The following is a 16,851-nucleotide window of genomic DNA, read 5'->3' as shown; positions in this document are numbered from 1 at the left end:
ATGGACTAAGGTAAAGACCACAGTTAAGTGTATCCATTGCATACTGCTTTTAGTGGGTATTTGAATACAGAGACAGAGAAAAGTAGAATGAACCTACCAAAAGTTGAATTTTATATAGATATAGATTTGCTCACAGTTTGTATCTTTTCCTCTTACCTTTTCTTATGTTACATTTTCGCTTAATAACTGGAATTATTAAATGCACATTTTTGATGATGGGATGGTAATTTGGAAGGAAGCAGAACAATGCTGTCTTTCAAAAGTAGATCTTTAAATCCAATTTTAACTAAATTAATTTCGCGAGAGCTAGGCTGTTCTTTCTAAATCCAGAAATTATAGGTATTAATTTATATTCACAAACTATATCCCATTTATTCCAAATAAAAGATATAACCCTGTACTTGTCTACAGAAAAAAAGGAAAGGATTAAGGAAAGAAAAAAGTATCTTATTAATCATAAAACCTATCTGTTTGAATCTGAGGAAGAAATTATGTATAGGACATGCATTGGTGTATGTGCATTTCAAAAGAGATGTACTTTTATTTGGTCATTCCTTATTTTGAAATACAGACATATTTGATATCATAAAGGAAAATAATAAGTGAAAGTGGAAGAGTTTTGAATTTGGTGATGTCTCAGGTGGATCCTAGCCTTAACATTCAGAATCCATGTTCAATCAGAATCCATGTTCAATTTAGATATTTGAGGTATAATTCTTGGTTATTTGTGCTCAGGAGAATGTATAATTATATATATATATATACATATATATATATATATCTATATATATATATCTTTGAGTTTAATTTTTTCCACATGAAGATTCTCCTCAAATAGGCTTATGCTATTTTTGAAAAAAGTTTGATGTATTTTAAAACTGTTTTACTATATTATTTGAGAATTTCATACAATATAATTTGATTTTGATCATATTCTCTCCTCTCCCCAACTCTCCCCAGATCCTCCCCTACCTTCCTACCCAGCAAACTTCATATCCTTTTTTTCTCTTCAAATAGTCTGATTTGTTGTGGTGTATTCTTGGATACGGGATCTGCCCTGGAGTGGTTGTTAAACCCAGTGTCATTCCATCGAAGAACTTGATTTTCTTTCTCCCAGTAGCTGTCAATTGTCAATAACTTGTTATGCAGAAGTGGGACTTCTCGCCACCTCCATGATGGGACTTTGTCTGGTTTTAACATGTGTAGGTCCTGTACGTGCTGTCATAGTCTCTACAAGTTTATAGTTACAACTTCCCTGATGTGTCTGAAAGACACTGTTTTCTTAGAACTTATCCCTCTTCCATATAAATCCCGACTGTTGGGTGGAAGGGATATGATATAGATATCCCATTTAGGGATGAGTATTCCAGTGTCTCTTACTCTTTGTGCATTGTCCGGTTGTAGGTCTGTGTGTAGCTCTTAATTAACAACTACTACAAGAAGCTTCTCTGATGAGATCTGAACCATTAACTGATCTATGGGTTAGATATATATTCTCAAATTCTCTTCAACTTCTCAGCCATAACTAAGCCATAACTAAGATAGCTGTTCCATATTTTCTCAGCTCCTATAGGTTTCGTACTTATCCTTTAATTGGTCATATATTTACTTTGTGCTAGGGACTATTTTATGTACTGTCAATGTATATGGTCATCAAAAAAACCCTAATTTATTTCTTAGGTTCTGAAAACGATAAAATGTTAAAAATATTAGTCACACCCATACACAGAAACACACATGTAGTCTTTAAGTTATATAATATATATAAATAATATATACATATATATATGTATATATATATATTTGTAAGATGATAAGTATATATGCTGGTTTTGTGTATATAATTGGAAGAAACAGAGCAGGCTTAGAGAAATTGAGAGCAATGGTAAATGTACAGGTTATAATTTTCAGATGTCTGAGGTTGCTTCATTGGAAGGAACATTAAACAGTTATTTGGGAGAGGTTGGAAGAGAATAGCTATCTGAGGGAAGAACAGTGAAACCAAGGACATTCCCAGCAGAGACAGTCAAAAAACTTCCATTCAAGGAGCTTGTGTGAGTAAATCAGAGTGAGAAAGGGGAATATTAGGAGCTGAATTTGAAAGTCTGTATTTAAAAGAGCAGCTGGATTTACCTTTTAATTTGAGTAAAACTTATAAGTAAGTCTGTGATGAATCTTGTGCAAGGAGTGATGTAATTTAGCTTTTAAAGGAGTTTGGGGGAACTTTGAGTGATGGCTTGCTAGGTAAGAGCAGTTGCTCTTGCAGTGTAATCACTAAGTGCTGAGTTTGCATCCATGTGGCCACATGTGTGCCTGACCCCAGAACTGTGCGACTTGGAGACAGGAGGATTGCTGAGGCTTGTTGGTTGCCAACCTCCAGATTTAGTGACAAACTGGTCTGCAAGGGATAATGTAGAAGGTGATAGCAGGCCATCTGAAGTCCTCCCTTGGCCTCAGCCATATACTCAGTGCACATACTCAGGAACACATACTGCCACACACATGTGTATACTCACACATTTACCCCACCCAACACACAATACTGGTGGCTATTATTATTTATGTTGCTTAAAGTCAAATAATTAAAGTGCAGTTGATGAATAAAATGTTGTATGTATTTAGTGTACATATCTTGATAATATTGGAGATAATTATATGTCATAAAATCATGTTAGTTTGTGCTATGAGCCTATCAATTATCCCTCAACGTTCCCTTTTCATGTTTGTATGTGTGATAAGAATACTTACTAAAAGATACACTGTCTTGGCAAACTTTTAAGTCATTATTACAGTATTTTTAACAATTAATGCTATACTGGCTCTCTAAGACTTAACCAGTCTTGTAGTACTGAAACTCTACCCTTGACCTCCTTTCTTCATCCTTCCCTCAGTCCCTAACTACCACCTTCTATTCTCTGATTTTATGGGTTTTGTTACTTTTGAATCACCATAAAGTTGCTACCATGTGGTTTTTGCCATTCTTTGTCTGGTTCATTCATTTAGGATAATATTTTACAGGTCTACTCATTTTGTTGCAAATGCTTGTATCCTTTTAAGACTGAGAATACTATTTATGCTATTTTTCATCTATACAAATATAATTTGTATAATCATAGTATATATGTATATTTTCTTGATTCATTCTTCATATATGGGCATTGTGTTTTTTTCAAGTCTCAGCATTTGGGAAGACTATTTCAGAGATCCTAGCAGTATAGATATCTCTTTAAAGCTCTTATTTTAGCTTTTTTTTAATGTATGTATAGAAATGGGACCATTGAATCATAGCAGTTCTATTTTAATTGAGTGGGATTGTGACTCCATAGTATTTTCCATAGAGACTGTACCAATTTATATTTTCAGTAGCAATATAAAACTATTTCTCCTCCCTTGTATTCTTGATAATACTTTTTATCTTTTCAAAATTGTAACCAGCCCTGTGGCTATGAGGTAATAACTTTATTGTGGTTTTGATTTGCATATTCCAAATAATCAGTGGTGTGAGCCCATTTAAATATACCTGCTGTCCATTTTACCTTTTTTGGAGAAGTGTTTATTCAGGTTTCTTTTTATTTCCAGTTTTTAAGTCTCTTTTTAATTGTTGCTACTAGGCTGTAGGAGTTCTTTTGTGTTTTGAATAATAATGTTTTATCAGATAGATGTTTGGTTTGCATATATTTTCTCTCATTCCATGGGTTGCTTTTTCATTTTATTGTTTCCCTTTTTTGTGCAAAAGCTTTGGCCAGCTAAAGAAGAGATCATTAATGCCTTTGCAAGGTAAAAGCCAAATACAAAATCACTAAGATAATTTAGGCAAGAGTTGATGCTTATAGGTGCTGTTGCAGGGAGGCTACTTGTTTATCCCAGCCGCCTGGCTAGCTCAGTCAGTAGAGCATGAGACTCTTAATCTCAGGGTTATGGGTTTGTGTCCCACGTTGGGCTCCAATTTTTGTAAGGGAGAGAGCTGATTATTTGTTCCGGCTGCCCAGAACCGAAATAAGCACACAGAAACTATGTTAATTAAAACGCTGCTTGGCCCATTAGCTCTACCTTCTTATTGGCTAGCTTTTACATCTTAATTTAACCCATTTTTATTAATCTGTGTATTGCCATGTGATTGTGGGCTACTGGCAAGGTTCTGTGTCTGACTCTGGTGGCGGATCCATGGTGTCTCTCTGACTCTGCATTCTTTCTCCCAGAATTCAGTTCCATCTTCCCCGCCTACCTAAGTTCTGCCCTATCAGCAGGCCAGGGCAATTTCTTTATTCATTAACCATTACGAGCAACACACAGAGTGGACTCCCACATCATAGGTGCAGGACTGAAACAACTTTTGATGTTACAACACGTAAGATTTGTTGGTATATTGGCTAGGGGATATAAAATGGTGATGCTAAGGATGAATCCTATAGCTTGTTCCTGTGGAAGAAGGTGACATTTACTAAGGTAAGAAAGACTGTAGGTAGATTAAGCTTAGCATGAAGGAGTTCACTTTTAGACGTTTCACTTTCAAATCCTTACTAGATATCTAAGTGGCAATTAGGCAGTGTATACATCTGGAGTATGGAGAAGAGGTCTGTATTGGTACTATGCACTTAGGGGATTCATCATATACATAATTAAAGCCAAGAGTGTGAAGGCAAAAGAAGCTATAAGGACTGACCCTGTATTAGCGTACTGTTAAAATCTTGTGAGCTAGAGGAAGAACCAGCAATGAATACTGATAAGAAGTGGCCGACAAGGAATGTGACGACAATCAGTTGTATTTTGAAATTAAGTAAGTTGAATTATGGACAACTAACTCTTCCATCTTGTATGTCACCAGTGCTTTATTCCTTGCTCATCAACACTGTCATTACTTGTCATTACTTGTCTGACCTGCAACAGCCTCTTACCTGGTCATCTTGTCACCATTCTGTTTCCTCTACTGCATCCATACTGCCATTCTTTTCCATCTAAAACACAAATTTAATCTGGTCACCCTTTTGCTCCATGATAATCTATTTGTAGTTTATGTACATTCTGATGCTTTCTCTTTCACACCTCCATTTCCTCATGCAGGTTATTGTACCTTCCCTCTACATCCCTGATCAGCTGGCTAACTCCAAAGCAGCTTTGATCCTTCAAGATTCAGTTTACGTTCTATCTTATTTGTATAGCCTTCTCCAGTCTTCCGTTTGTACTTTTAGTTTGCTTTCTGCATATTGTAATTCTTGCTATAATCTTTATAAATTAAATTAAAACTCTTTAAGAATGTTATGTGTAAACACTATCTACCTCACTCCTATCCTTTCCTTCAATACTGCCCATCTCACTCTCCCCTCCTTAATTCATATTTTTATAATTATATATAATTATAATGATAATGCATATATATGTATACATATAGTTATATGCACACATCTATATACTACCCACTAAGTCCATTTAGCATTGTTCATAGGCACATGTGTCCAGAGCAAACTATCTGTGATTGGACAACCTATGCTGGAGCTTGTCTCAGGAGGAAGCTGGTTCTCCCTCTCTCAGCAGCCATAGACCACCTGTAGCTCTTTAGGGGTATAGTTATCTATGATCTGTTTCTTGTATTTTAGGCTGTTATTTCTCGTAGGACAGTTACCATATTTTATCCATATTTAAATGTTTGGCTCCTAGCTAAGCAAGTGAGTAGTTAATCCAGTGATGTTCATGCCACTGTTGTGCCATTGGACATGTCTTGTCAGACTAGTCATTTTTGTAGCTTGCAAGATTCACAGTTAGGTAAGATTGATGACCTCTTTTTTCCCTGGTACTATGCATTGCACCTCCCAGCTTGATGAAAGCTAGCCCATAAGAATGAAGCTTTCGGGTCAGTACCAGCTTGCTGTTTCCATGTCTCACCAGCACTCACCCATTGGATCATCATCGACGCATATCTTTATTTTCCTCTCAAATACTAATGTTTTCAACTTACTGCACTTGGCAGATCTTCCAGTACTATATATATTGAATATTAGATAAATTGTGACAAGAGATACTGTTTCTTTCATTAAGTCCTATTAACTATTCAGTTATTACCCTTTATATAAGATGTTAATAGGAGCTTTTTATAGATATCCTTTAACATGTGGAGAACATTCTTTCAATGTTCCTTTGTTTTTTTAAGGCTTTTAAATAATGTATTACTGATGAATTCTTCAAATGCTTTTTCTATATCAATTACTATAATTATATGGTTTTTCCCATTTAGTCTTTTAGTATGGTGGGCTCACTGATTGAGTTTTTAATATTGAACCGACCTTACATCTCTGGAACAAACATTCCTTGGATAGGATACATATTTTTTTTTCCGTTTTCCCTTTTATTGAAAATAGATACTTTTCTCATGCATTATATCCTGATTATGGTTTCCCCTTCCTCTGCTTCTCCCAGATCCTCCCCACCTCCCCTTCCATCCAGATTCATCTCCTTTCTGTCTCTCATTAGAAAAGAATAAGCACGCCTTTCGCTGCTGCGTCCGCAGCCATGAGTATGCTCAGGCTACAGAAGAGGCTTGCCTCTAGCGTCCTGCGCTGTGGTAAAAAGAAGGTCTGGTTGGACCCCAACGAGACCAATGGAATCGCCAATGCCAACTCCCGTCAGCAGATCCGGAAGCTGATCAAAGATGGGCTGATCATCCGGAAGCCAGTGACTGTCCATTCCAGGGCTCGATGCCGGAAAAATACTTTGGCTCGACGGAAGGGCAGGCATATGGGCATAGGAAAGCGGAAGGGCACTGCCAATGCCCGGATGCCCGAGAAGGTGACCTGGATGAGAAGGATGCGGATCCTGCGCCGCCTGCTCAGGAGATACCGCGAATCCAAGAAGATTGACCGCCACATGTATCACAGCCTTTACCTGAAGGTCAAAGGGAATGTCTTCAAAAACAAGCGGATTCTCATGGAGCACATCCACAAGCTGAAGGCAGACAAGGCCCGCAAGAAGCTCCTGGCTGACCAGGCTGAGGCTCGCAGGTCTAAGACCAAGGAAGCAAGAAAGCGCTGGGAGGAGCGCCTCCAGGCCAAGAAGGAGGAGATCATCAAGACTCTGTCTAAGGAGGAAGAGACAAAGAAATAGAGCTTCCCTCGAGTCTGTACATAGTGGGTTGCCTGTGGCCTCAGGTGGATCAGTCATTAAAATAAAACAAGCCTTTGTCTGGTGGAAAAAAAAAAGAAAAGAATAGGCATATAGTAGACAACAATCAGACATGACAAAATAAAATATGAGATAAAATAAAAAACATCACATTGAGATATGACTAAACAATCTAAACAGAAGGAAAGAGCCCCAACAGTAGGCACAATAATCAGAGACCCACTTGTTCTCATACTCAGGAGTCCCACAAAAATACTAAAGTAAAGCTATAATACATGCACAGAGGATCTGGTGCTGACCCATGTAAGCCCTGTGCATGCTGCTTCAGTCTCTGTGAGCTCATTTGCTCCTTGATTAGTTGATTTAGAAGGCCTTGTTCGCGTGTGTCTTCATTCTGTCTGGCTCTTATTATCTTTCCTTATACTCTTCTTTGGGATTCCCTGAGCTCTGAGGGGAGATATTTGATGAAGACCGCCCCCTTTAGACTCTGTTTGTATAATGTCTGGCTGTGGATATCTGCATCTATTCCTATCTGCTGCCAGAGGGACCATCTCTGATGATGATGATATAGAATTTTGTAAGGAATTTAATTTTAAGCTGTGTCTGGCCTTTCAGAGTTCAGGGCAGGAAAATTGCCATAATTTTGATAACTATCCCCGCAAAAAAAAAAAAAAAACTAAAAGAGTCTACCTCAAAAAATAAAAAGTATAAGGAGAGGGGAAGAGAATGTGTTGTGTGTGTCTGTGTGTGTGTGTCTGTGTGGTAAGACACTAGGGGGAGTGGAGGCTGCAGCCAGCATATATTGTATGAGAGAAGAATAAATAAAAAGGAAAAATGCAATACTATTTATATTGGCATATATTCATTGCACATAGTATGGGGTTTCATAAAAATAGCATCTTTTAGTTGGATTGCAATTTGACCACATTCAACCCTTCTACTCCTTTACCTTAGTTCTTCTTCTTCCCTTTCTGCTAGTCATCTTCTTTTTTCCAGTCTTTCTTCTGCTTTCTTGTTGTATATGTATATGTGGTTTTGTCTCTATATAAAGAATTCTGGTATCCACAAATGAATGAATACGTGGTATTTTTAATCTTTCTGCACTGGCTAATTTACTTAGTGTTATCTCTAATTATATCAAATTTCTAGCAAATGGTATCAATTTATGCTTCTTTGTAGATAATAAACCCCCCCACACACACACACTGATTATAGTTAGTTTTTTATAAATTTGACACAGACCTAGACATACCTAGGAAAAGAATCTCAGTTAAAAAACAGTCTCCATCTGATTGGCTTTTGGGCATGTCTGTGGGGGAATTTTCTTGATTGCTGATTGATGTGAAATGGCCAGCCTGGTGTGGACAGTATTATTCCAGGACTGGGGGTCCTGGGCTTCAAAACGGAAGGTAGCTGAGCAAGCTAAGGAAGGAAGCCAGTATGCAGCATCCCACCATGATCTCTGCCTCAGTTCCACCTTCAGATCCTGCCCTGGCTTCCCTTGATTTCAGACTAACCTACAAAACCTTTTCCTCTGCAAACCGCTTTGGATCATGGTGTTTATCATAAAAACAGAAAGCAAATAAGGACAATGCTGTATTTCTTTATTCATCTGTTAGCGGACAAATAGGCTGATTCCATAGCTTGGCTGTTAAGAATACTGCTGCAATCAACACCGATGTACTGGTTTATATGGCATTTTCTCTTATAGTCCTTTGGATATATATACCCAGAAATAGGATAACTGGGTTATATGATAATTCTATTTTTGTTTTTATGAGGAAGTGCCATATTGATTTCCACAGTGACTGGACCAATTTGCATTCCCTGGAACAATATATGAGTTTCATTCCACAGCATCCTTATGACTATTTGTTGTTGGTCTTTTCTTGATGATAGGCATGGAGTGTTATGACATCTCGGTATAAATTTTATTTGCATTTCCCTGATGGTTAAGGATATTTAACCTTTTTATATGTTAATTCACCTTTTGCACTTCATCTATTAAGAACTATTTGCTCATTTCATTAGCACATTTATTGATTGTATTGTTTGAATTTGTGTTGTTCAGCTTTTATGAATTCGTCATATATTCTAGGTAGTGATATTCTATCAGGTGTACAACTGGCAAAGATTTTCTCCTGTTCTGCATGCTAACTCTTCTCTTGATTAATTCCTTTGCTGTACATAGTTCTTCAAATGTCATGTTATCTCATTTGTCAAAATGCTTGATATTATTGAAGAGTCTTGGCCAGAAATTTCTACATTTTGCTCAGAAGATAGAAGCATGTTACAATTTGGCCAGCTGCCGTGGCTGCATTATAACTCATGTGATCCTTTGAGTAGCTGGACCCACTCCAAATTTAAGTCTCCCAAATGAAGCTCAAGACCTTGAATTGCATTTGTATTTTACAGAGGCAGTGTGAAAATTAATGAGAGGAGTCATAGATGTCATTTTTGTGAACTTGCCTACTCACTTTATTTTCCCCCAATATAACTTGGTGGCGGGTACGATGGTAGCAGGTACATATAGGTGTCTCCATAGACTGAATTCTCTATATTTGCCATAGTAGATGTAGAAGTGCAACGTTTCCCATCAGATGTCATTGAACCTTGGAGAAAAATGAGAAAGTGTTGAACATTTTTAATTTAATCTGTTAATTTGATAACTCTCCAAAGTCCTCTGTTACCAGACAGGGATAATAGATTTTTGTTAAAACCCAGAACTGTTTTACACCCTCTGTTTATAAAAATATGTCTATCTAAATGGCATATTCAAGATACTAAGACTATGCTAAAACAAAAAAATGGAATTTAAATTTGCCTCAGTCTCCTTTCAAACATAGTAGCCTTAAAGGAAAGCACAACTGAGATTTGAAAGCATTAGTTATATACAACACTTGTCCTTGATAACTTATATCACCTGAGCCATAAAAGTTTAGAGCCATCTGTCCCTTTCCAGAAAGATTTCCTCAAGAACTGATATTGTGCTTTGAATGGGAAAAGCTTTTACTTAAATGATCTGTCTCCAGTAAACTGTCAATCAAATTTCCTGCAATTGGTTCTGTTGTCTTAATTTTATTTAGGTGCTGGGTAGCTGATTTTGAGTCAGAGACCAAAAAAAAGTTATTATTGGGAAGAATTTAAGCTTCAGAGGAAAAGAAAACCAGTTGCCTTCTGCTTGACCTTCCTGCCTTCTTCCCACTGCTAACGGAGATGAGAGGGAAGAGAGAGAAATGCTCCTCATTTCTAACTTGATTTACCTACTTTGGAGACTTGCAGCATATGAAAGACTTCCAAATAAACAGGCTTGTTGCAGGAAGGAATTCCTGTCAAAGCAAAAGTCAGTCTTGCTTCAACAAAATGATATTTCAAATGACAAGGACTCATTTTGTATTTAGTTACTTCAATAACTAAAATATAGGTGCTAACATGTTTGGGTGGGATTTTTTGCTTTGTTTTTATTCTAATAAAATATCACTATTGTGATTATTATACTAGATTGAATAAATGGGGAAATGTGATTATTTTTCCTGGCACCCTGTACATATATGAAAGAAAATATGGAATGTACTTTAAAATCTTGACTGTTTTGGATGAATTTCAGGGAATGTAGATGATCATTTACTTATTCAATATTGATTTGAGTGCTTGTTTTCCAGGCAATAACATTAAAATAAGAAAGATATAGAACTAGACCTTTACTCTAGTGGCCCTAGATATTATCCTGTTCCTTAAAATCTCTTTTGAAGGCCCTCCTCATAGTCTTGATTTTGATTTCCCCAAGATGGAAAGCTCTTTTAAGGTAGAAATCTTATTTCATGTTTTCTTTGCTACTGTATAGTCAACAAATACTTACCAGATTTGATATAGCAAAGAAGATGTAGGTGGGAAAATTTTAGTTTCTTGTAGATTATGAGCATTGGAGGGAACCTTAAAAATTATGTGGCAAATAAATTTTCAGTGTTCCCAATCTGTGTAAGAATCTTTCAGGCTGTTTCCAGGGAGAAGGGGAGACCTAGTGGAGAAGAAGGGGACATGAGATTGTTATGAAGACACTGTAGTTCAAGCATAAGAGTTCCTCTTTTAACTCTTTCAGATATAGGAGATTTCTTTTTCAAAAACATTAAGCTAGATGTGATAGTACACTCAACACTCCTGAGACAGGCTGGTGGATCTCTTGAAGTTCAAGGCCTGTGTACTTTACCTTGTGAGTTCCAGACCAGTCCAACCTACAGAGACTCTACCTAAAAAAAGAAAAAGAAAAAAATTGAATAGTCCAACATCTTTATTAAGTCATCCATTGGTGTCAAAGTTTGTTGTATATTTTAGCTATACTCAGTAGTGCTGTAGTGCACATGGGGGTGCACCTCTCTTTTCAGTATGATGACTTAATTTCTTTTAGGTATCATACATAGTATTTGTATCTCAACGCCTTTACTTTTTAGATATCCCTAAGAATGTGAGTGATTTGTCCAAGGTTACAGATATAGTTCATAATATCCTTAAAACTAAATGTTAGAATTAATGTTTTGTGTTTTCCCTTGATAATCTGTTGAGTATTAGTTTTTACTTACTGTGAAGAGACACCGTGACCAAGGCAACTCTTATAAAAGGAAACATTTAATTGGGGGCTTGCTTACAGTTTCAGAGGGTTACTCTTTGATCATGGTAGGAAGCAGGAAGGTGTGGTGCTGGAGCAGTGGATCCAAGCTTTATGTGCTAACATGCAGACAGCAGGCAAAGAGAAAGTACAACTAGACCTGGCATGGGTTTTGAAATCTCAAACCCAGTACTAGTAATATTCCTCCTCCAACAAGGCCACACCTCCTAACCCTTCCCAAGTAGTTCCACCCCTTGGTGACTAAGCATTCAGATATGTGAAACTATGGGGGCATTCTCATCAACCACCACAGTGCTTGTGTTCAATTTTGATATCCTGACTTTTCATTCCTGGGACCCACATGTTAGGAGAATAAACTTGCTCATGCACATTGTCCTCTGACCTCCACATGTTTGCTACACACTTCTGCATTCTCAGACATAGAATAGTATTTTAGGATTGTAGAGCCTTCATTTGACTTAGTTGCCTCACCTTATCTCTACAGATAAATATTTAATTTTAGTCTTTTAGCTCTTTGGTATGATTTCTCCTTTAGTTTGGCTGTTTAGTTTATTTCTTCTTCCTTCCCTCCCCTGTTGCTTATCTTCTCTGTATTAGTTGGATTGTATGTAGTTGGATAAACTCTCAAGTCTAGCTTACCTGGTATTATTAGCAAGGACTTTGAGATTTCCTCAAGGGAATGTCCTTTAACATCGCAGTTTCTCACATCTTGTAGATGGATCCTCAAGGACTAGTTTGCAGGAATATTTTCTTTTGGACACAGATGTAAGACTGCTTTAGGGAGGGGGCATTGTCATCAGCCTCTGCTGATAATACTTCTGCTAGTAAAACAGGAGGGAGGAAATAAGCTCTTTGAACTGACAAAACTAGATTTTTTTCTAGAATATTCTTGATTGGGGATGCTTCTTAGCATTGTAGTCCTAGAGAAAAATATTAGAATTCAAAGATGAAACTTGTTTCCAGTTAGATAACAAAATAGGATTTCTGCTTATAAAGTTCATGCCAAGTTTGCATCCTTTAAGACTGCTTTCATAATTTTTGTTACTGCTTTTTGTTGCCACCCAGATGTTTCTGTTGTAGTAAATACTAAATATTTACCTGTTATTTTAAACTGGATAGACTTTTTTTGGTAATAGTATTTATTAACGTATAGGTATTGATGACAGAATTGAGACTTTTTGAAAATACTGTTTATTCTTTGAGAATTACATACAATGTGTTTTGTTCATGTTTATCTTTTCTTCTCCCCTAACAGTCAGATCCCCTCCCAATTTTATATTCTCTTTTTAACAACCCATGGAGTCAAATTTGTACTGCCCATAATGTATACGAGTTTCTAATTCGGTCTTCTATAGATGTTTATAGGTCTTCATGATATTGATAAATTATGGTTTTGTATATTCATAATGCCTTCCATATACATATACCACACACACACACACACACACACACACACACACACACACACAACACACACACACACATACACACACACGTTATTTTTGGCATATTTAATTTTTTGAGTCCCCGAGGTCCAGAGAAACCATGATCAGTGTGCTGGCTAGTTTTATGTCAACTTGACATCGGAGAGGAGGAAGCCTCACTTAAGAAAATGCTTCCATAAGATTGGGCTGCAGGCAAATTTATAGGGCATTTTCTTAATTAGTGACTGATGGGAAAGGGCCCAGCTCATTGTGGGTGATGCCATCCCTCGGCTGGTGTTCCTTGCTTCTATAAGAAAGCAGGCTGAGTAAGCCATGAGGAGCAAACCAGTAAGCACTCCCCCTCATGGCCTCTGTATCAGGTCCTGCCTCCAGGTTCCTATTCTGACTTCCTTCTGATGTGGGATTCCCTTCTGTATATTGTGAATATCATTGTTTAATAAAGGAATTGCTTTGGGCCTATAGCAGAGCTATAGGGGAACAGAGGTAGGTGGGGAAAACTTAAACAGTGCTGAGAGAAAGGAGGCAGAGTAGAGAGAAGCCATGGAACTGCTACTGGAGATAGACATGCTAAAACTTTGCTGGTAGGCCACAACTTCATGGTGATACACAGATTAATAGAGATGGGTTAAATTAAGATGTAGGAGTTAGCCAATAAGAAGCGAGAGGTAATGGGCTAAGCAGTGATTTAAATAATACTGTTTCTGTGTGATTATTTTTGGGTCTAAGCTGCCGGGCTACTGAGAAACAAGTGATCTCCTCCCTCCAACATCCTTCAGTGATGAACTATGGATGTGGAAGTGTAAGCCAATTGCTTTTTGTCATGGTGTTTCATCACAATAATAGTAGCCTAAACTAAGACTACGAGTTTAATTATTTTTCTAGACATGAGAATGACTAAAATAGAGTTATTAGATGATTTAAGTGTATGGAACTTTGACAAAATCAGTTAGAAACTTGGAGCTTTCTCAAACAGATAATTGATTTGGTAGCCCAGAATCATGCTAAAACTAGGATTTGTGCTGAATAATTCTATAGTAAATTATATAATAAAGTCTTTGAACATTATATAACATAGGACAACCGTTGGCTTATAACATAGTGAAGAAATATTGATAGCACTATCTTAGGAATGAAGGTTATAGTTCTAAGTTAAATGGGCAGAGCTACTCTTTTGAAAGTTGGTATGTTTTTGAGTAAACAGAAGACCTTACAACTTTGTCCACATTTTTGTTCTGATTTTTGTAGTGAGGAGCAGCGGGCCACGTTCCTGCTGCCCCGCTCCCTGCCGCCTGGCTCCCGCACAGCTAGCTTAAAACCCGAAATAACAACACACAAACTGTATTCATTTAAAAAATGCCTGGCCCATTAGTTTCAGCCTCTTACTCACATCTTGACTAACCCATATCTAATAATCTGTGTAGCACCACAAAGTCGTGCCTTACCGGGAAGATTCTAGCATAAGTCCATCTTGGGCCAGAGCTTCATCACCTCTGGCTCAGAGAGCAGAGGCAGGGCAATTGTCTGAGCCATCTACCTCACTTCCTTCTTCCTGGTCTGTCTACTCCACCCACATAAAGGCTGGCCTATTAAATGGGCCAAGGCAGTTCTTTTATTAACAAATGAAATCAACACAAACAGAAGACTCTCCCACATTAGATTTTTTTTAGGAACTTATATCTTCTGAAGGTTTTTCTTTTTTTCCCTAGACGTTACCTAATTGATATTACTCAGCTTAGATTTTTTTTATTAATTGGATTCAAGGCAATATTTGGCAGAAACTGAATTAATGCTTAGGTATTCTAATACCGTAGGAACTGAAGTAATACTGTATTAGAATACCTAAGCATTAATTCAGCTTTTTCAAAATTGGAACTGGAGTAACCATGTGGTTTTTAGGATCGGAATCTGGGTCATTTCTCTATTCCCTCAAAAGTTTATTTTTTTAATGTACATGTGAAAATACATTTTTTTTCCAAGTAGACAATCCGATATAGCCTTCTCAAATGATTTTAGGGCACTTTCTTACATCTTATTTCTTACAAAATCCTAAATTTGGCCTTGGGCCTGTGAGATGGTCCAAGATTATTTTCTTACCCACTTTTGTAATGAAATCCAACTTCCTTAATAGGGACTTGGTGAATACTATCTCAGGTGGCTGATTTTGAAGTATAGATTTTTCCTCTTTGTCTTACACCCCCATCCATCCTCTATATTTCAAACATATACTTTAAGCAGAACCAGTATGCCAGAATTCAGATTTATAAAAGATAAGTGAAGGACAGTTCTACATGAAGCTTATTGGTACAGGAATACTTCACTTCAGACAAAAACTCTATAAGAAACTGAATATATAAATTCCATATTTGCAGAAGCAAATTTTAGTTTGGAGTACAATATTAGCTTGACATTTTAAAAGGCTGCCATGTGGAATGCTTCTGTATTACAAATAACCTTGCCTATATTATCTGGTTTGTAGGCTGAAAAAAGGAATAATAAATCTTCTTAAAGTAGGACACACTGTATACCTATGCAGAGTTCCTATTTCGAGGAATTACTGCTTTGTTAACCCCCATTTCTTCATCTTATCTACCCTAATACCTTGAGATTTCATTTTACTTCTTTATTATACTGATTCAGGTGGACTTTCCTGACTCCTCATCTCTGCTCAACTTAAATATATTATATATCAAAATATAATATACATTTACATGTGAAATATAGGAAGAGTTTATACAGGAGTCTTATAAACATGGATGTTTCATTCTGTACAGTGCTTTCTAAAACCAATGAGAATAGTATGCATTGTTAAGATATACTTCTATATATTGTTATTTACTCTATTTTTTATTTCATCTTTAATCTTTTTCATGTTATACTAGCTACTGTATCCACTAGCATCTTTGTAACTATGTTGAAAATTCTCTGACAAAGTGCCACTCATTCTTTTTTATACAGAAAGAGTTTAACCTATCTTCAGTGCTAATAAATGATAATGGTTCTTTCGATTTGCTTTTAAGAGGGTATGCACTGGTAATTGCATTTGTTTCTCTCATTTCCTAGTTTGTTTCCTTTGCCTTACTTGCTTCTTTATGGGGAAGAATGCATCTGAGGCTTTCTTTGCTTCTACTTTTGCCATAATATGTAGACGAGTTTATGGAGAAATACATCAATTGCTTGCTGTGCATTTAAATTTCCTACTTCCTTGCTGCAACTGTGTGCTGCAACTAAAAGACAAAGAGATAAATGCAGGGCCATTTTTGTCAGCATAAGTTTTTGAATGCATACTTTACCAAGCACACTTATCATTAAATATGGGAAGCAAAAATGGTAGTATTTCAACTTTGTCCCCAGAGAACAGAAGGGTCAGTGTTTATGAGAACTAAATGGAAATGTATCTTTCCTTATCAATCAAGGAAATTAGGAGATGAGAATTGGCTTTTTAGGCCATCTGGTTCTTCCCCAGAGACCGGTAGATGATTGGTCCTTTCATTATTTTGCTCTTTGAGCTGGTTTTTGTTACATGTTTTCATAGGTTTGCAGTAACCTCCAATGATTCTATATCTATCGTTTCTCCACTTGTCTTAACTGGAGAAATTCAGATTGAAGTCCATTTTGAAGGAGGTCTCTCTCTCTGTTTGCAATTTGCAAGAAAGCACAGGGTACTGTGAT

The 16,851-nt window shown here is 36.9% G+C and overlaps 2 protein-coding genes across 7 annotated transcripts in view; both read left to right on the top strand.

The window, feature by feature from the left end:
- Enox2 (ecto-NOX disulfide-thiol exchanger 2) overlaps nucleotides 1–16,851 on the top strand; it is a 281,277-nt gene that overhangs the window by 48,274 nt on the left and 216,152 nt on the right. The gene's annotated exons all lie outside the window — the stretch shown is intronic.
- Nucleotides 6,495–7,170, top strand: LOC119804686 (60S ribosomal protein L19-like). Its single transcript, XM_038316245.2, has one exon. It carries the CDS (start codon nucleotides 6,505–6,507, stop codon nucleotides 7,093–7,095), a length of 591 nt encoding a protein of 196 aa, XP_038172173.1. The 5' UTR covers nucleotides 6,495–6,504; the 3' UTR covers nucleotides 7,096–7,170.

The sequence above is a fragment of the Arvicola amphibius genome, chromosome X (assembly GCF_903992535.2).
Source record: "Arvicola amphibius chromosome X, mArvAmp1.2, whole genome shotgun sequence".
Taxonomy (NCBI): domain Eukaryota; kingdom Metazoa; phylum Chordata; class Mammalia; order Rodentia; family Cricetidae; genus Arvicola; species Arvicola amphibius.
Note: the sequence above shows the minus strand (reverse complement) of the source record. Positions and strands in the feature narration are given on the sequence as shown.

Coding starts and splice junctions, on each gene's coding strand:
- LOC119804686 (XM_038316245.2), top strand. CDS start 6,505: ATGAGTATGCTCAGGCTACAGAAGAGGCTTGCCTCTAGCGTCCTGCGC.